Source organism: Ceratotherium simum, chromosome 14 (assembly GCF_057802395.1).
Source record: "Ceratotherium simum simum isolate JZ-2026a chromosome 14, ASM5780239v1, whole genome shotgun sequence".
Classification (NCBI taxonomy): Eukaryota; Metazoa; Chordata; class Mammalia; order Perissodactyla; family Rhinocerotidae; genus Ceratotherium; species Ceratotherium simum.
The window spans coordinates 26399917-26421046 of record NC_141913.1 but is presented as its reverse complement, the minus strand read 5'-3'; the positions used below and the strand labels follow the sequence as shown (position 1 = coordinate 26421046).

General features: G+C 35.9%; 1 protein-coding gene across 4 annotated transcripts in view; it reads left to right on the top strand.

Annotated features, from left to right (window-relative positions):
- RPRD1A (regulation of nuclear pre-mRNA domain containing 1A) overlaps positions 1-21130 on the top strand; it is an 87297-nt gene that overhangs the window by 3041 nt on the left and 63126 nt on the right. For 3 of the 4 annotated variants that reach the window (XM_087439148.1, XM_087439150.1, XM_087439149.1), the window contains exon 2: positions 210-308. The exons of the other annotated variant lie outside the window; for it this stretch is intronic. In XM_087439148.1, the coding sequence (XP_087295274.1) occupies positions 210-308 (99 nt within the window). The remainder of the gene's footprint in view (positions 1-209; positions 309-21130) is intronic. 4 annotated transcript variants of the gene reach the window in all.

Genomic DNA, 21130 nt, shown 5'->3' with positions numbered 1-21130 from the left:
AGGAAAATTGGTTGAACATTCTATATTAAGCTAGTCATTCTTTAGTTTTTTGAAGTGTTTAAAGACAACAAAAATGTGACATTAGTAGGAAAAATTACTGTTCGAAATATAAAAATGAGCAGGCAAAATGATGTGTCAGACATGTTAATCATTCAGTTATGAAGATTTCCCCTCTTTTTTTATCTTCCTTATCTTTGTCTCCTTTAAAGAAAGAGAATTGCTATTTGGAGGGATATATCCCAAGGCATTTGTGAAGACCAAAGTAGCTATAATTTCCTTAATGAATACAATAGAGCGTAACCAAAAACGTAAGTGACCATTTTGTTGTTTTGTAGTAGCTTTATTGAAATATAATTAATATACAATTCACCCATTTAAAATATTCAGTTCAGTGGTTTTTAGTATATCACATAGTTGTAAAACTATCACTGTAATCAATTTTAGAACATTGTCATCACCCAAAAAATAACTCCACGCTTTTTGGCTGTCATTCCCCTATCCTCTCCTTCCCCCAGGCAACCAGTGATTTACTTTATCTCTATAGATTTGCCTATTCTTATACTTTCATTAAATGGAATCATATGATATGTGGTCTTTTGTGCTGGCTTCCTTTGGTTAGTGTAATGTTTTCTGTGCTTATCCATGTTGTACCATGTATCAGTGCTTCATTCCTTTTTATGGCCAAATAATCCATTGTATGAATTTATCCATCAGTTGATAGACATTTGAGTTGTTTCCATTTTTTGGCTATTATGAATAATACTGGTGTGAGCATTTGTGTAGAAGTTTTTGTGTGGATGTGTTTTCATTTTTCTTGGATATATACCTAGGAGTAGAATTGCTAGGTCGAATAGGAACTCTACATTTAACGCCAGACTGTTTTCTGCAGTTCCATCATTATACATTCCCACCATCAGTGTTGGTGGAGATGTAGTCCAGTTTATCTACATCTCCGCCAACACTTGTTATTATCTGTCTTTTTGATTATAGCCACCTAATTGGGTGTAAAGTGGTATCAGGGTGGTTTTGATTTGCATTTCCCTGATGACTAATGATGTTGAGCTTGACTATTTGTACATCATCTTTGGAGAAATGTCTATTCAAATCCTTGCCCATTTTTAAATTGGGTTTTTAATTATTGAATTGTAAGTGTTCTTTATGTATTGTAGATACAAGTCCCTTATCAGATCCATAATTTGCAAATATTTTCTCCCATTCAGTAGGTTGTCTTTTCACTTTCTTAATAGTGTCTTTTGAAGGTGATTGTTTTAAACTGTAAATGACTCAGTGCTGGGCTAAATTATAAAACTATTAATATATACTATTAATTAAATTATATTTTACATTCATTGCTGTAGAAATACTGACCATGAATGTACTAGAATTTACAAAAAAACCACTATTTGGGCTCTTTTCTACACACAAACACAACAACAAAAAATCTCTGCAAGAGTGGTAGAAAACAAGATAGGAGGAAGTTCTTTGCAGTTGCTTAGAGTCACTGCCTTCACTAGTCTAGTTGATTGACTCCTTTGCACCACCTTTTTGTGTGTTATTCATACTTGAGTGTTAATAAAATCATAACTGCCTCAGCCCTTCAGAGTATATTAATTCACCCTGTATTTATTATCTTCCATGTGTCAGGCATTGAATATTCCAGTGATAAAGAAAACAAAGCTTTTATATGTCATATATATATATATATATATATATAAATTTTTTTTTTTTTTAATTTTGTGAGGAAGATCAGCCCTGAGCTAACATCCATGCTAATCCTCCTCTTTTTGCTGAGGAAGACCGGCTCTGAGCTAACATCTATTGCCAATCCTCCTCCTTTTTTTTTCCCCCGCCAAAGCCCCAGTAGATAGTTGTATGTCGTAGTTGCACATCCTTCTAGTTGCGGTATGTGGGACGCGGCCTCAGCATGGCCAGAGAAGTGGTGCGTCAGTGTGCGCCCGGGATCCAAACCCGGGCTGCCAGTATTGGAGTGCATGCACTTAACCGCTAAGCCGTGGGGCCGGCCCATCAAATATATTTTAATAAAAAAATAAAAAGAAAATTTGCCCCTGTCCTCACAGAATTTATAGTCTCATGGGGAGAGCGAACAATAAGCAAGAAAATTGTAAATATAAATTTTGTATTAAGTCCATTAAGTAGTTAAGATTTTGAGGGAAATCGTCTCTGTAAGGTCACCTTTAATAAAAGACCTCTGAGAACCAGCTGTTTCATAAGTGGAGAGGGGGCATTCAGCTACTGGGAATATCTGAAGGTGCTGAGGTGAGAAATAGCTTGGGATGCAAAGAGCCAAACCTGGTAGCCTTCAACCCTTGAATGCTTGTTACTGTTTTTCCAGAATTGGCAACAGTTAAAATATTAGATTATTTAAAGTTCAGATTTTGCTTTTATATGTAATCATTTGTTAAAATCAGTACTTTATTATCAATAAACTATGTTAGACATCTTTCAGGAACAATTTATCACTTTATATATATTGTATTATGAATTGGCATGTTGTGTGTTGGTTATCAAGTAGATAATGGGTTCCTTTAGGTGATGGTTTTCCTTTTTCATTTTTTAGCCTCCATAACCCCAGCAAATTACCTTTGATGAAGGTTCTTAAATATGTTGAATTAACATTTATATTCATGAATATGGCTTTAGGTTTTTAAGAGGTGCTAAAATAAGTACTGTGTATTCTTAGAGGCTCTAATTTATTTAGCTTTAGAAAATAGAAAGGCAAAGAACATTTTTCATTTGCTTTAAAAACATTTAGCAATATACATCCTTAAAATGAAGAGATTCTAATTTGAATTGACAATTCACTGGCTTGTATCTTGTCTGATACTGTTATTTGCTTCTCTTTTAGAGTTAGAATTGGCTAAGTAAGTTAGTGTTTATATTTTGTAAGTTCTTACACTTAAAAGGATTTGATGTTCTCAAACTGCATGAGTTTTATGAACCATATGTAGTCATCACCCAGCTTCAACAGTTATATTCTTTGTTAACAACTAAACTTAATTTCTTAAAATATCATCAAATATCCAGCCAGTATTTTTCTTTGATTGTCTCACTTTTTTTTTAGCCATTTGTTTGAATCAGGATCCAAGTAGAGTTCATTCATTGCATTTGATTATTGTATTCCTTAAGTCCATTACATCTATAGATTCTCTCTGTCTTTTATTTTAAATTTATTCTTTAGAAAAGCCACATTGGTTGTTCCATAGAAATTCGCACAGTTTAGACCAGGGATTCTGGCTCTAGTGAGATTAGGATTCCTTTACTCTCTTAAAAATTATTTAGGACCCCAGATCTCTCATTTATGTGGGTTAGATCTATTAGAAATTAAAACATTTAAAAACATTTAATAAGTATTTATTTTAAAACGACAATACTAAATTGATTTCATGTTAACATAAAATAACATTTTTAATGAAAAATAACTTCTAAAAATGTTAGAGAAAAGAGTGATTGTTATACATTTTTGCAAATGTTTATCTGTCTTAATTGAAGACAGCTGGATTCTCGTGTCTGCTTCTGCGTTCAGTCTAGCTGTATTATATATCACATGACCTCTGGAATACAGCACTGTACACGTCTGAGAGAACGAGAATGAAAAAAGCAAATGTCTTAGTATTATTGTGAAAGTAGTTCTGACTTCATGGACCATGTGAAAGGCTCTTGTGGACCCCCCAGGGGTCCACAGAGCCTATGCTGAGAACTAGACCATTTCCTATAAATTGGTAATTAGATCAGGAGGCTAGGACACATTGCTTTGCCTTAAGCAGACATCTTCTCTCCAAAATATTAATTCCTACTCGGTGTGAACTTAAACTGAATTTATGAAATTTCCCTTTGGCGTATAATGTAATTTTCTTTAGGTTCTCTTTCCTATGACATAAAAGTTTTTTTAAAAAAACTGATGGTTTGATACTGTTTTTGCTGCTGCAAAATTTAATTTAAGCAAGTTACCCTTAAATTTCTAATAAAAATAAAAGTGTGCTCCTACATTAAGCAAACATAATAATCCATAATTTTATAGGTGTGTTTTTGGATAAAATGAATTTTTCATTCAAAATGTATCAGTAAAAGTATCTCCTATTGGTTTCCTTTATTGGGCAAATACCTATTGACCTCCTACTCTTGCTAGACCAAGGATGATTCAGCGGATAAGAGACACATGGCTGTCTTCATGGAGCTTACATATCAGTCAGGGAAACCGACTTGACTAAACTAGTAACTGCATGGTGATCCAAAGGAGACATATAACTGGGAAACTAGCCCAGTATAGGCAAGCAGAGAAGGCTTCTTTGATTTGAGATTTGAAATATGAGTAGAATTTACTAGGAGCTATACGAAGTATATAGACTATTGCTTTAATCGATTTGAATGTGGTCTTATGTAGAACAAATGTTATTTGGCATTTTAAATACAACATTTCAGTTCATAACTCCTTTTTGGAACTAAGCAAGATAATAAACATTTTAGATAAACTTTTAATGTTTTATATCTACAAAGAACTTGAAGTGATTTAAGATATTTTTAATCTTTTTGTTTGTAAAAATGCGTTAAGAGGATTATAATGATGAATTGTTTATTTAGTCACCTTGCTATCATCTAGGTGTTGTGGTTCTCTAGCATAACTCTTGGCTGCTATCAGGGACCTATTATTCTTGTTATAGCTTTTCCTTAGTCCCTTCTATCTATAATAACAGAGAAATTAAGAAAAAAGTTTACCACACGTTCAATGTTGGATTTTCCAGGTGTATTTAATAAATACACACGCATATATTTTGGTAGGTAATAAAATGTACATAATACAAAATTCAAAAGGTAAAAAAGATTATAAAGAGAGGAGTAAAGTTCCTTCCCCTTCAATTCCCTATCCATCCATTTTTCCCTACCCAGGATCAATCTATTAACAGTGTATTCTAGAATTTTCTATGCATATATAGTCATAGACGTGTTATAGTCTCTTTCTTGTTTAGACAAATGGTAGAGTATTGTATAGACTTCTCTGTGCTTTGCTTTTTTTCATTTTATTACCTTTCAGATTGTTATGTATTTGTATATAAGATGTTTGTAGCCTCATTTAAAAAAATGACTGCATGGGGCCTGCCCGGTGGCGTGGTGGTTAAGTGTGCGTACTCTGCTGCGGAGGCCAGGGGTTTGGATCCCCGGCGTGCACCGTTGCACCGCTTGTCCAGCCATGCTGTGGCAGCGTCCCATATAAAGTAGAGGAAGATGGGCACAGATGTTAGCCCAGGGCCAGGCTTCCTCAGGAAAAAGAAGAGGATTGGCAACAGATGTTAGCTCAGGGCTAATCTTCCTCACCAAAAAAAAAAAAGGACTGCATTGTATTCTATTTTATGGATGCACTAAAATTTATATAACCATTACTGTATTGATGAACATTTAAGCTGTGTCAGTTTTTTCTGTTACAATGTATAAATATTAATTTGTGTTACTAAATATTTTAGGTATTTTCTAAATGGTTTCAGCTGGTGATTTAAGAGACCCTGATAGAAGTAGTAGACATTAGTGTATCTAATGTCTAATATAACACACCATTTTTTTTAAGTTCATTTTTATCCCTACCCATTTGACATGGCTCCTTTGTCATACATTAAGTTTTCATATGTATTTGGTATATTTCTAGACTGTCATTCTGTTCCATTGGTCTGTCTACTCATGTACCACTATCATTCTCTTTATTATGTTTTCTTATTTGGTAGGACATCTCCCCACAATTCCTACCCTGCCCCCTGTAAATTGCTCTTCTTTTTTTCAGAGTTTTCTTGTATATTCTTGTTTTTTTCCGTATAAACTCTAAAATCAGCTTGTCATTTACAGGAAAAAAAAATTTTGGTACTTTTGGAGTTATTACTTCAATTTGTACATTAGCTGAAAGAGAATTCCCATCTTTATAATGGTGAGAACTGAGAACTGTACAATTTTATTCTAAATGTATTTATTGTAATTGTTTAAATAAGTGGTTCTCAAAGTTGTTCAGGTGTTAGTTCATGATGCTTTGTAACGCTCCAAAAAGACCATCATGAAATGCACATTTAAGTTTAAAACCACTGTCTAATTTTAATGTATCTTATTTAATTCTAGTACAGACTAATAGAAGGAAGTGTCAGAGGATTAAGTTACATTATGCAGAAAGACTTAAAAAATTTATGTCAGTTAAATTTTTTTGTAAATTAGGAAAATGGTTTGCGTTGGTTGATTTTTGTGATGGCACACTTTGGTCTATTTCAAGGAACATCATTCTGCTTCAAGAAACAGAATTCTGCTTTAGAAACCTTATTTAATTCAACAAATTGTCTTTGTCTCTTTAGTATTTGCACAAATCATAGTGTGTACTGTATTCTATTTTATAGATTATTCTTTAAAACAAGTGAAGTTTGTTTAGGTGGTCCATGTTTTTGTTGAACTATCAAAAAATTCAGTTTTGTTAGTAGAGTATCATGAGTTATTATCTTGAATAGCACTTGTGGTAGTAATTTTATGTGTCAACTTGACTGGGCCACGAGGTGGCTAGGTGTTTGGTCAAACAGTATTCTGGGTATGTCTGTGAAGGTGTTTCTGGCTGAGATTTATCATTTGAATCTGTAGACTGAGTATAGCCGATTGCACTCCTTAGTGTGGGTGGAGCTGATCTAGTCAGTTGAAGGGCTGAGGAGAACAAAAAGGCTGACCCTCCTGTGAGTAAGAGGGAATGATCTTCCTCCCTGACTGCCTTCTTTCCTGCCTTTGGACTCAAACTGAAACATGCGCTCTTCCTGGGTCTTGACCCTTCTGGCTTTCTGACTGGAACTACACCATCAGCTCTCTTCAGTCTCCAGCTTGCTGACTGCAGATCTTGGGACTTGTCAGCCTCCATAATCATGTGAGCCAGTTTCTTATACTACTATAATCTCTATATATGTCTACACACACACACCTACCTTATTGGCTCTGTTTCTCTGGAGAACCCTGAGTAATACAGCACTTCATCTAGATTTACTACAGTTTAATTAGTAAATCAACTAATAGTTATTGTGGATTTAATCCAAGTTATTATTTTAGAATTTTTAAAATGCAGTTGATATTAGCATGTAGTAAACCCTTAATGATTAAAAATAATTTCATTTTATGTATTTATAATTTGACGCTTTAGATGTTATTTCTACTTTCTACCATATTCTGATGACTCAATAATCCTTTTTTTTTAGCCTTGGTCTTAATGTCACTGAATGGTATTTCTTGAGCACCTGAAACACAGCTGGCACAAAGCAACCCTTTGTGTCATCTTTGCCCACTCCCGTCCCACTTCCCTGTAGCTCTTCCTGTCTTTCCTATTTAAGTGAAAGGCATTACTGTCTACCAGTTGCCTAAGCTCAGAACTTCAAGATTGTCTTGAGCCGTCTGTACATGCCTCAGCTTCAGCTTTTTTATTGCTGTGTTAGCAATATCTCCTTTCCCATCCCACTGCTCAGGTCCTGATCTTTCACTAGTGCTCTTGCAGTAGCCTCCCTCTTGATCTCCTTGTATCTAGTCTCATTCAACAACCAGTTGTCCTCCTTACTAATGTTGACGTAGAATTACCATATGACCCAGTAATTCCACTCTTAAGTATATATTCAAAAGAATTGAAAGCAGGTATGCAAACAGATACTTTACAAGAATGCTCATAGCAATGCTATGCAAAATATCCAAAAGGTGGAAACAACCTGAATGTCATCAATGGGTGAATGGGTTTATACGGTATATCAATGCAATGGAATATTATTCAGCCATAAAAAGGAATGAAGTACTGATGTATGCTACAAGGTAGATGAATCTCAAAAACATGCAAAGTGAAAGAACCCAGATGCAAATGTCACATATTGTATGTTTCTGTTCATATGAAATACCTAGAATAGATAAATCCATAGAGTCAGAAAGTGGTTGTCAGGGATGGGGGCGGGGAGGAATGTGGAATGAATGACTGCTTAATCGGTATGAGGTCCTCTTTGGGGGTGACAGAAATGTTTTGGAACTAGATACAAATGATGGTTGCATAACCTTATGAATGTACTAAATACCCCTGAATTATATAGTTGAACATGGTTAATTTTATGTTCTGTGAATTTCCTCTCAGTAAAAAAAATGCTGTAAACACCTTGCACTTTTATGTGTCTGTGTGTGTGTGTGTTTTTTTTTTTTTTGTGAGGAAGATCAGCCCTGAGCTAACATCCATGCTAATCCTCCTCATTTTGCTGAGGAAGACCGGCTCTGAGCTAACATCTATTGCCAATCCTCCTCCTTTTTTTTTTTCCCCCCAAAGCCCCAGTAGATAGTTGTATGTCATAGTTGCACATCCTTCTAGTTGCTGTATGTGGGACGTGGGCCTCAGCATGGCCAGAGAAGTGGTGCGTCAGTGCGCGCCCGGGATGCGAACCCGGGCTGCCAGTATCGGAGCGTGCGCACTTAACCGCTATGCCACGGGGCCGGCCCACGAATGTGCTTAATGGCATCTAGAATGGTGAATCTGTTCCAGATATTCAGTCTGCTTTGCCCAGACCCATCGGAGGAATCACTATCTATGGCAGCCATAGCCTTATGAAATGTATTTCTTTAGTAATAAGACTTGAAAGTTGAAATCACTCTTCGGTCGATGGGCTGCAGAATGGATTTTGTGTTAGCAAACATGAAAACAACATCGTGTTATACATCTCTATCCGAGTTTTTGGGTGACCAGGTGCATTGTCAGTGAGCAGTAATATTTGGAAGGGAATCTCTTTTTATGAGCAGTAGGTCTCAACAGTGGGTTCAAAGTATTCAGTCAACCATGTTGTAAACAGATGTGCTGTCATCCAGGCTTTCTTGTTTCATTTATAGAACACAGGCCGAGGAGAGTTAGCATAATTCTTAAGGGCCCCAGGATTTTCAGAATGGTAAATGAGCACTGGCTTCAACTTAAAGTCAAAAGTCACCAGCTGCATTAAGCCCCTAACAGGAGAGTCAGCCTGTCCTTTGAAGCTTTGAAGCCAGGCATTGACTTCTTCTTTCTAGCTATGAAAGTCCTAGATGGCATCTTCTTCCAATATATGTTTTATCTACATTGAAAATCTGTTGTTTAGTGTAGCCACCTTCACTAATTATCTTAGCTAGATCTTCCGGATAACTTACTGCGGCTTCTACATCAGCACTTGCTACTTCTCCTTGTACTTTTATGTTATGGAGATGGCTTCTCTTCTTAAACCTCATGAACTAACCTCTGCTGTCTTAAAACTTTTCTTCTGCAGTTTCCTTACCTCTGTCAGCCTTCATGGAATTGAAGAGACTTAGGGCCTTGCTCTGGATTAGGCTTTGACTGAAGGGAATGATGTGGCTGGTTTGATCTGTCCAGACCACTAAAACTTTCTCCATATCAGCAGTAAAGATATTTCACTTTCTTATAATTTATGTATTCACTGGAGTAGCACTTTCAATTTTCTTCAAGAACTTTTCCTTTGCATTCACGACTTGGCTAATTGTTTGGCCCAAGAGGCCTAGCTTGTGGCCTGTCTTGGCTTTTGTCATGCCTTCCTCACTAAGCTTGATCATTTCTTACTTTTGATTTAAAATGAGAGACAAGTGACGATTCCTTTCACTTGAACACTTAGAGGACATTGTAGGGTTGTTAATTGGTCTAATTTCAATATTGCTGTGTCTCAGGGAATGGGGAGGCCTGAGGAGGGAGAGACACACAAAGGGGAATGGCCCATCAGTGCAGCAGTCAGAACACATACACCGTTTATCGATTAAGTTCACCGTCGTATATGGGTGCAGTTCGTGATGCCCCAGAACAATTACAATAGTAATATCAAAGATCACTAATTACACATCACCTTAACAATATAATAATACAGTCATATGTCACTTGATGAAGGGGATACGTTCTGAGAAATGTGTTGTTAGGCGATTTCGTCATTGTGCAAACGTCGTAGAGTGTACTTACAAAAACCTAGAAGATATAGCCTACTACACACCTAGGCTATATGGTACTAATCTTATGTGACCACCATCGTACATGCAGTCAGTCATTGTCTGAAACGTCATTATGTGGCGCATACTTGTAATGAAAGAGTTTGAAATATTTGAAGACTTACCAAAATGTGACATAGAGACATGAAGTGGGCAAATGCTGTTAGAAAAATGGCGCCGGTAGATTTGCTCAGTGCAGGGTTGCTGCAAACCTTCAATTTGTAAAAAACACAGTATCTGTGATGCACAATAAAGTGAATTGCAATAAAATGAAGTATGCCTGTACCACATTTTATTTATTCGTTCATTAATGACACTAGAGTTGCTTCCACCTTTTGGCTATTATGAATAATGCTGCTGGGAACATGGGTGTACAAATATCTGTTTGAGTCCCTTCTTCAGTTCTTTTGAGTACGTACCCAAAAGTGGAATTGCTGAATCATATGGTAATTCTTTTTTTTTTTCTTTGTGAGGAAGATCAGCCCTGAGCTAACATCTGCCAATCCTCCTCTTTTTGCCGAGGAAGACTGGCCCTGGGCTAACATCCATGCCCATCTTCCTCCACTTTATATGGGACGCCTGCCACAGCATGGCCTGACAAGTGGTGCGTCGGTGCGCGCCCGGGATCCGAACCAGCGAACCCCAGGCCGCCGCAGCGGAGCGCGCACACTTAACCACTTGTGCCGCCGGGCCGGCCCCCATCTGGTAATTCTGTGTTTAATTTTTTGAGGAACCACTATACTGTTTTCCACAGTTGTTGCACCGTTTTACATTCCCACGTGCAGTGCACCAGGGTTGCAATTTCTGCACATCCTCCAATGCTTATTTTCTGTTTTTTATTTTTATTTGTTTTTGTTTTGAAAACCATCCTAATGGTGTGACGTGGGATCTGCTTGTGGTTGTGATTTCCATTTCCATAATGACTAGTGATGACTGTATATGCAAGGGTATATTTCTGGGGTCTCTGTTCTATTCCGTTGGTCTATATATCTGTCTTTATGCCTGTACCATACTATTCTGATTACTGTAGCTTTCTAGTAAGTTTTGAGATCAGGAAGTATAAGTCTTCCAACTTTAATTTTCTTTTTTAGGATTGTTTTGGCTATTTGAGATCACTTGAGAAGCTATTTGAATTTTAGGATGGGTTTTTCTATTTCTGCAAAAATGCCATTGAGAGTTTGATAGGGATTGCATTTAATCTGTAGGTCACTTTGAGTATGTTATCTCAACAATATTAAGTCTTCCAATCCATGAATATGGGGTGTGTTTCAGTTTATTTGTGTTTTTTTTCATTTCTTTCAACAGTTTTGTAGTTTTCAGCTTACGTGTCTTAACACTTCCTTGGTTAACTTTATTCCTATTTTATTCTTTTTGATATAATTGTAAATGGAATTTTTTTAGTTTCCTTTTTGGATTGTTCATTGTTAGTTTATAGAAATGTAACTGATTTTTGAGTTAGTTTATAGAAATGTAACTGATTTTTGAGTTGGTTTTGTATCCTGTGACTTTGCTGAATTCATTTATTAGCTCTAACAGTTTTTTTTGTGAAATCTTGAGAGTTTTCTGAGTAGGATTATGTCGTATGTGAACAGAGATAATTTTACCTCTTCCTTTCTAATTTGGATGCCTTTTATTTCTTTTTCTTCCCTAGTTGTGGCTAGAACTTCCAGTCCTATGCTGAATACAAGTGGTGAAAGTGGGCATTCTTTTCTTTTTCTTGATCTTAGGGGAAACGCTTTTAGTCTTTCACTATTGAATATGATGTTAGATGTGAGTACACATCTTTTTATTAATCTGTGTGACAAAATGGTAAGTATATATGAAGTACTATGTACTGATCATTCTGGAGGAAATATGCCTGTGTGAGTGTTTGAATTGTGAGCTCAACTATTTTTATTTGAGCATCATTTTTCTTTGAAAAAACGACTGACGGAGAAACTGGTTATTTGAACATGGGTGTTTGGCAGGTGTCTTCTCGAAAATGAATGTAGTGAGCCTGTTTTGTCAGGGAAGACAACTGACAGTTTGTTGCCTGTTATAAAATTTGAGTTTTCAAGCAAAAATTAGAATTTTGCAAAACTTGCATGTGCCACCATGAGCCTGACAACTTCCCAATACTTTAAACACTTTTCCAGTGAAATCAATAGTGATATTTACAAATGTGATTTTTGGTACTGCCTAATGAAATCTTAGTTAGAACAGAGTGTATGTGTAACTCAGCAAACCAGTATTTTCAAAAGACCAATGCATGATGTTACAGAATTATGCATGAGTAAAAGCTTCATTCAAAGAGCATGGTGGCCCTGTGGCTTAGCGCTTAAGTGTGCGCGCTCCGCTACTGGCCGCCCGGGTTTGATCCCGGGTGCGCACCGGCTCACCGCTTGTCTGGACATGCTGAGGCGGCATCCCACATACAGCAACTAGAAGGATGTGCAGCTATGACATACAGCTATCTACTGGGGCTTTGGGGAGAGAAAGGGGAGAAAAAAAAAATGAGGAGGATTTGCAATAGATGTTAGCTTAGGGCCGGTCTTCCTCAGCAAAAAGAGGAGGATTGGCATGGATGTTAGCTCAGGGCTGATCTTCCTAAAAAAAAGAAAAAAAAAAAAAGAGCATGGTAGACTAGAGGATGTTAAAGTAACAGTTTTAAAATGTTTATTGATACGTTTTCAGATTTCGTATTACAATCTAGAATCTTTTAAGAACTACAACTTATTGGTTTTGTGTAGTTTCAAAGAAGAGTATCCAAATGATCTGTAAAGGCCATTAAAATACTTTTCTCTTACCAACTGTATATCTGAATGAGGCCTGCTTTTTTTCCATTACTTCTACCAAAACAACATTTTGTGGTATATTTAATAGAGAAGCAGACATGAGAATCCAACTGTATTCTGTTGAGCTGGAGATTTGCAAAAATGTAAAACAGTATGATTCTTCTCAACTTGTTTTTTTTTTAATTTTGGAAATATATTTTTTAAACAAATATTATATGTTAATGTGTAATGATTTTTTATATTTTTCAATGAATGAACACATATTTTTTAAATTCCTGTTTTAATGTCTAATAAGGTAAGTATTGGTGCATATAATCTGCATGAACAAAAGCTCTTTGGAGTTCTTGATAATTTGTAAGAGTATGAAAGGGTCCTGAGACCAGAAAGTTTGAGAACTGTTCTCAGATGGATAGAGACCATGAATGCTTTACATTAATTTTGTCTTATTTGATCTTAATCTTGCCTAATTTAATGTAGTAATTGTTTTAGTTTTTAAAGCTTTAGTTTTCAGATCCTTTTGGAGTTAAGTCAATGAAATTGCTGTTAATGTCTCTAAATAGATATGTAGAGTAAATAGTGTCTGGAGTTTCTTCCAACAACCCTCTTCTGGGAGTGCTTGTATAGTGATTCTTTAGCCTTGAAACTAGAGGTCTTAATGTGAAATTTTTAAAAATACACTTTATTTTTAGGTAATTGTAGATTCACATTCAGTTGTGATAAATAACACAGAAAGATCCTGTTTACTCTTTGCCAGCTTCCCCACTGGTAACATTGTTCAAAACTAGCTTTCTATAATTTCTAAAACTTGCTTTTAGTGTTTAAGTCCAAGTTTAAGGACTCTGCTTGGCCATGTATTCTGAAGATTTTTTCCTATGTTTTGTTCTAAAATGGTTTATAGTTTTACATTTAAATCTATCATCCATTTTTTGAGTTAACTTTTGTATAAGGTGTGAAATTTAAATCAAGGTTCACATTTTGCATATGAATATTCAGATGCACCAGCACCATTTGTTGAAAGGCTATCTTTTCTTTATTGAATTGCTTTTGTGCCTTTGTCACAATTGACTTGGGCATATTTGTGTGAGTCTGTTTCTGGGTTTTCTATTCTGTTCCATTGATCCATGTCTCTCTCCCTCCACCAATACCATACATAGAAATCAAGTAGTCTTGATTACTATAGCTGTATAATAAGTCTTGAAATCAGGTAAACTGATTCCTCCCACCATATTCTTTTTCAAAATTGTTTTAGCTATTCTAATTCCTTTGCCTTTCTGTACAGACTTTAGAATAATCTTGTCTATATCAATAAAAATTATTTTGCTGGGATTTTGATAAGAGTTGCATTAATCTGTATATCAGTTTAGGGAGATTGAGATCTTTATTAGATTGAGTCTTCCAATTCATGAACATAGTATATCTCTCCATTTATTTAGATCTTTGATGTTTTTATCAGCATTATGTAGCTTTCAACATACAAGTCCTGTACATGTTTTGCTGTATTTACACTTGTTTCAATTATTTTGAGCAATTTAAAATGGTATTGTGATTTTAATTTTGCTGTCTACATGTCTCTTGCTAATATATTGACTATATTTACAACTGATCTTTTAACATTTACCTTGTTTTGTGTTATCTTACTGAACACACTTGTTAGTTGTAGAAGTTTTTTTGGTAGATTCCTTGGGATTTTCTACGTGGACAATGCCATCTGCAAATAGGGACAGTTTTATTTCTTCGTTTCTGATTTCTTTTTTTGGTGAGGAAGATTGTCCCTGAGCTAACATCTGTGCCAGTCTTCCTCTGTTTTATATGTGGGATGCCTCCACCACGTGGCTTGATGAGCGCTATGTAGGTCCATGCCCAGGATCCGAACCTGTGAACCCCGGGCCGCCAATGTGGAGCATGTGAACTTAACCACTACATCACCAGTCTGGCCCCTATTTCTGATTTCTCTGTCTTTTATTTCTTTTTCTTGCCTTATTGAACTTGTGGAATTTCAGGCACTATGTTGAATAAGAATGATGAGAGTGGACATCCTTGCCTTGTTCCTTATCTTAGGGGGAAAGCAGTCAGTCTTTCAGCATTAGATATAATGTTAGCTGTAGGTTTTATTTTTATTTTATTTATTTTTGTTTTGTTTTGGTGAGGAAGATTGGCCCTGAGCTAACATCTGTTGCCAGTCTTCCTCTTTTTGCTTGAGGAAGATTGTCCCTGAGCTAATATCTGTGCCAATCTTACTCTATTTTGTATGTGGGATGCCGCCACAGAATGGCTTGATGAGCGGTATGTAGGTCCATGCCCAGGAACTGAACCTGTAAACCCCAGACTGCCAAAGTGGAGCGTGTGAACTTAACCAACTACGCCACCAGGCCGGCCCCAGTAGGTTTTATTTTTAGATGCTGTATCAAATTGGGGAAGTTCCTCTCTATTCCTGGTTTCTCAGAGATTTTTGTGTGTGTGTATGAGGAAGATTAGCCCTGAGCTAACATCCGTTGCCAATCCTCCTCTTTTTGCTGAGGAAGATTGGTCCTGGGCTAACATCCGTGCCCATCTTCCTCTAATTTATATGGGACGCCGCCACAGCGTGGCTTGACAAGCAGTACATCGGTCTGTGCCTGAGATCCGAGCCCGCGAACCCCAGGCCACCGAAGCAGAGCACGCAAACTTAACCACTGTGCTACCGGGCTGGCCCCTTGTCAGAGATTTTATCGTAAATGGTTGCTGAATTTTGTCAAAAGCCTTTTCTGTATCAGTTGACATGATTATGTAATTTTTCTTCTTATAGCCTGTTAGTATGGTGTATTTTGTTGATAAGTTTTCAAATCTTGAACCAGCTTTGCATCTCTACAATAAATTCCACTTGATTGTGGTTGTTAATTCTTTTTATGTATTGCTGAATTCTATTTACTAGTATTTTGCTAAGGATATTTGTATCTCTTTTCATGAGGGCTGTTGGTCTATGGTTTTCTTTTCTTTTTTTTTTGTATTGTGTCTTATTTTGAGATCAGAGTAGTACTAACTTCATAAAATAATTGGGATGTGTTCTGTTCTCTCCTATTTCCTGGAAGAGATTGTGTAGAATTTTTTAAATTCTTGTTTAAATCTTTGGTAGATTTCTTTGGGGGAAACCTTCTGGATCTGGAGATTTCTTTTTTGGGAATTTTAAAATTGCAAATTCCATTTCCTTAATTGTTATAGAGCTATAAGGCTTCTCCAATTTTCTATGTCATATTGGGTGAATTGTGGTAGTTGGTGTTTTTTGAGGAAATATTCCATTTCATCTAAGTTGTCAAATTTTTGTATCTAGAGTTGTTCATTGTATCCCCTTATTATCCTGTTGATGTCTGTAGAGTCTATAGTGATACTCCTGATATGGATAATTTGTGTTTTCCCTTTTTCTCTGTCATTCTTGCTAGATGTTTGTCAGTTGTATCCATATTTTTCAGAGAAGCAGCTCTTCGATGCTCAGCATCACTAATCATTAGAGAAATGCAAATCAAAACCACAATGGAGAGTGAAAGGGATAATTCGGTACGTGTGTGGTGATGGGTTGTAATTAGTATTTTGGTAGTGAACATGATGTAATCTATGGAGAAATAGAAGTACAATGATGTACACCTGAAATTTTTACAGTGTTATAAACCAATGTTACTGCAATAAACAAAAAATTAAAAAAAAAAAAGAAAAGGAAAAAAAAAGAAAAACCACAATGAGCTATCACCTTGCCTGTTAGAATGGCCATCGTCAAAAAGACAAGGAATAACAAATGCTGGCAAGGATGTGGAGAAAAGGGAACCCTTGTGCACTGTTGATAGGATTATAAATTGGTACAGCCACTATGGAAAACACTATGGAGATTCCTCAAAAAACTAAAAATAGAACTACCATATGATCCAGCGATTGTACTTCTGGGAATATATACAAAGGAAACAGAAACACTTAACTTAAAAAGATATCTACACATCCATGTTCATAGCAGCATTATTTACAATAGCCAAAACATGGAAACAACCTAAGTGGGTGAATGGATAAAGAAGTTGTGTTGTATATATACAGTGGAATATTATTTAGCCATTAAAAAAAAGGAAATGCTGCCATTTGCAAGAACATGGATGGACCTTGAGGGCATTATGCTAAGTGAAATAAGTCAGACAGAGAAAGACAAATGCCATGTGATCTCACTTATATGTGGAATCCTAAAAAAAACCACGCGAACGCAAGCTCATAGAAAAAGAGATCAGATTTGTGGTTACCAGAGATGGGGGATGGGAGGACAGGGGATTGGAAGGTGGTGGTCAAAAGGTACAAACTACTTTTTATAAGATAAAGAAGTACTTAGGGAATGTAACGTACAACATGATGGCTATAGTTAACACTACTGTATGATATATATGAAAGTTGTTAAGAGAGTAAACCCTAAGAATTCTCATCACAAGGAGAAGGGAAAAAAAATTTTTTTTTTTTTTGCATCTTTGTGAGATGATGGATATTAACTTATTGTGGTAATCATTTTACAATATATGTAAGTCAAACCATTTGCTGGACACCTTAAATGTATACAGTGATGTATGTAAATTATATCAATAAAACTGGGAGGGGGAAAGCAGCTCTTTGTTTCATTGATTCTTTTCCTCTATTTTTATGTTTCCAGTTTCATTGATTTCTGCTTTTTCTTTTATCTCCTCCTTCTGTTTGCTTGGGTTTATTTTGCTCTTATTCTGGGTTCTTGAGATGGGAGCTTACATTATTGATTTGAGACTTGTTCATCTTTTCTAATGTGTGCATTTAGTGCTGTAAGTTTCTCTCAACCCTGCTTCAGCTTTATCCCACAAATTTTGATGTGTTGTATTTGCAAGATATTTGCATATGCTGGGTGAAGTGTTTTTATGATGGCTGCTTGAAAATCTTTATAAGATAATTCTAACATCTCTGTCATCTTACTGTTGGCATCTATTGATTGTCTTTTCATTCAGTCTGAAATCCTCCTGGTTCTTGGTTTTATGAGTGATTTTTGATTGATCCATAGATTTTTTTTTTCCTGGTAATATGTTATGAGACTCTGGACCTTATTTAATCCTGTTTTAGCTGGATTTCCCTGACACTGCCCTGTCAGGGGAGGGAGGTGCTCTTTGTTACTGTTGGGTGCAAGTGCCGCACCCCCCCACCCCCCCAACCTCCACTGACACCACAGAGTAGGGGTGAAGGAAGGTGTGGCCCTAATACTCCTGGGCCATGGTGAAAATCCTGACTCGCCACTAGGCCTTCTGTGACACCATCTCAGTGAGGAGTGCCTCCTTAACTGCTGGGTGGAGGTGGAAATCCAGGTTCCCTACTTTGCCTTCTCTAACACCACTCTGGAGAGGTGTTAGGCTCCACATTACAGCCTTGCTTCCCATTTAGCCTTTCCTGGTGTGGTTGTGGGTGGGGCCATAGTTTTTTATTTTCTTGTGTTTGGCTTGGTTATTGTCTAGACTGGATTGTCTCTAGAGTAGATTGGTTATTGTCTAAAAGTTTTCTGTCTTGCTAGGCTCCTCTTTTCCTGGTCCTTTGGCTAGAGTGAGAAGTCTTTTGTTAGAGTTTTTTATGTCTGCACCTGTTAGGCTTCTGAGTTGCTGGCTTCTTCAACTCCCAATCTGAGATATACAAGGCAAAAAGAAAATCCAGGGAATTCACCTTGTATTGTTTCTTGGGTCCCAAGGTTCCCTAGCCAGTCTGCCTTCTTTTCCTATGTTTGTTTTATTTATAATTACCAGGACTTGTAGTTGTACTTTTCAGGAGGAATAGCCAAAAGTACATCTGCTCTATCTTCCCAGAAGCAGGAAGTCCCCTACAAATTGGTCTTTTTATTGGAATTGGGACACATCATTTGGTACTCTGAGACTCTAGTACCTTCTACTTGTATTTTCTTGTCTTTGACGTTATAGGATACTTTCTGGTTTGCATATTGTATTAGTATTTTAACAAGTTTATTTTAATATAACTATGCTAAACGCTAACTTTTGCTTTTTATTGGTTTAACGTACACCTTTGTTGTAAAATGTAAAACAGTACAGCAGTATGTAAAATTTCTAAGTAAAAATTCATTGCAAAGAGGTCCATTGTCCCCAAACTCATTTGTAAATTCAGGGAAATTGATAAAGAATTTGTTAGTTTTTCTTTTTTTTTTTTTTTACAAGAAATTTAAAGCTAATTCTAAGATCATTGGAAAAAAAGTTAAGTGTGGAGGAAGAGCCAAGGCAATTTTTGTCTTGTGAATTTTGACAGTTTTGAAGGAAAAACAATAATGGAGGTAATGTGCCCTTTTAGGTATCCATGCAGACTGTAAAGGCATTGAAATTAGAAAAGTATAATGTTTGTACAGGAATAAGAAAATATATGAAAGGAACGGAGTAGAGATTTAGAAGGAGACCCATTTGTTTGGGCATTTGGTAAATTAGGAACTTTAAATTCATGGGAGAAGGGAGGGAATATTAACAAAAGATTCTTAGATTCTTACCTAACACCATATATAAAATTAACCAAGTTGAATTAAAGATATAACATTGAAAAAATCAACTAGAACCATGTAAGAAAAATATATATTATACATTTATAATTGTTTCTTGGCTTGGATTGTGAAAGGACTTTCTAAGTAGGCCACGAGTCCTGTAGGAAATAGATTTGGCTACATAAAATTGTAAAATCTCTGACTGCAGAAGATATCAGATTTCAATTTTAAGCAACAGATTTGGAGAAAATATTTACAATATCTATAACGAAATATTCATAACATATATAATGGTCCTATGAATTGATAAGAAAAAGCAAACAGCTCAGTAGAAAAATGAGCAACATGATATGAACAGGCGGTTCACAAAAGAAGGAATATAAATGACTAAGACATCAGCTTCAGTAGTGTTTAGGGAGTTGCAAATAAAAACATGATCATTTTACTCCCCAGATAATGGCAAGGATTCTAAATATTAATAGTATCATGTTGATGATATAGGGAAATGAGCATTTTCATGTGATAAGGGTTCAGATAGCCTTTTTGGCTGGCAGCTTGACAGTGTCAAAATTTAAACTGTATATCTTCTAATCTATCACCTCTGCCTCTCAGAATCTATCCTATAGAAATACTTGCTTAGGTTTACAAAGATAAAAAGTATTAAAGATTTGAAATAATGTATATATTATGTGACTATTATAAAAGGAATGAAGCTGTTAGAAAGAGTTTGGTAACAGATGTTTATGAATACAAAAATGTCTTTGATATATGAAGTGTGAAGAAAGCTGTTTGTGAAACATGTGTAGCATGATCCTCATTTATGAAAAAATCCTGTGTATGTGTATATCTGTGTATATGTGAATAAGTATATAGTGTTTCCAAAGGAACATAAAATGGTTCGAAGAAGATACACTAAATAATTAACTCATATTTATGATGAGGGGGTGGAGATGAAAGGAGATTTCACTGTTTATGCTCAACTTTTATTTAAGATGAACTTTTTATGATAGACTTCTAAAATTATACACAAAAGTAAAGATGATAAGATATTGAACTTCCACAAACCCATTACCCAGCCTTAGCATTATTAACAGTATATCTTTCTGGTTTCATCTACCTAAATCTTCCCCACTCTGACACCTCCTTTTTTTCCTGGTGATTTAAAGCAAATCCCAGGCTTCAAACCATTTTAACTATGTATGTATGTATTTATAATAGATAAATTAAGGCCTATATTAAAATTTTAATATAATTGTAAGAGCTCTAGCACACCTAACAGAGTTAACTTTGATTCTTGACTGTTTTAAACCCAGTCCATGTTCAGTATCCCAGATTCCCTCAAAAATGTCTCTTTATAGTTAATGTTCAAAATAGAATCCAACAAGGTTTACTCATGACATTTGGTTAACAGGTCTCTTAACTTCGTGCCCCCTCCCCCATTTTTTTCATGGAGTTTATCTGTTGAGGAGACTGTCACATGGACTGTAGAATTTCCCTCCTTATGCACTTGGCTGATTCCATCCTTATGATGTCATTCCCAAAGAATGCTTCATTGGCTATGTTGTGCACTTATGTTGCATCACATTAAGAGACACCTGATATCAAATTGTTTTATATTTAAGGATAAGAGTGATGAATGGGTTCAGTTGATATCATTATGAATCCATCCTAAAGTTCCCCATCACCTTTCACTCAGTGATTTTAGCAGCCACTGATGATGGTGGGTTAGACTCTTTATTTTATCAGAGGTTGCAAAATTGTGAATATCTAATTCTTTCTTTCTGTGTTTATTATCCAGAATTCTACTGTAATAGTGGTTCTCAAAAGTGTGGTCCTCAGACTGCAGCATCAGTATCACCTGAGAATTTGTCAGAAA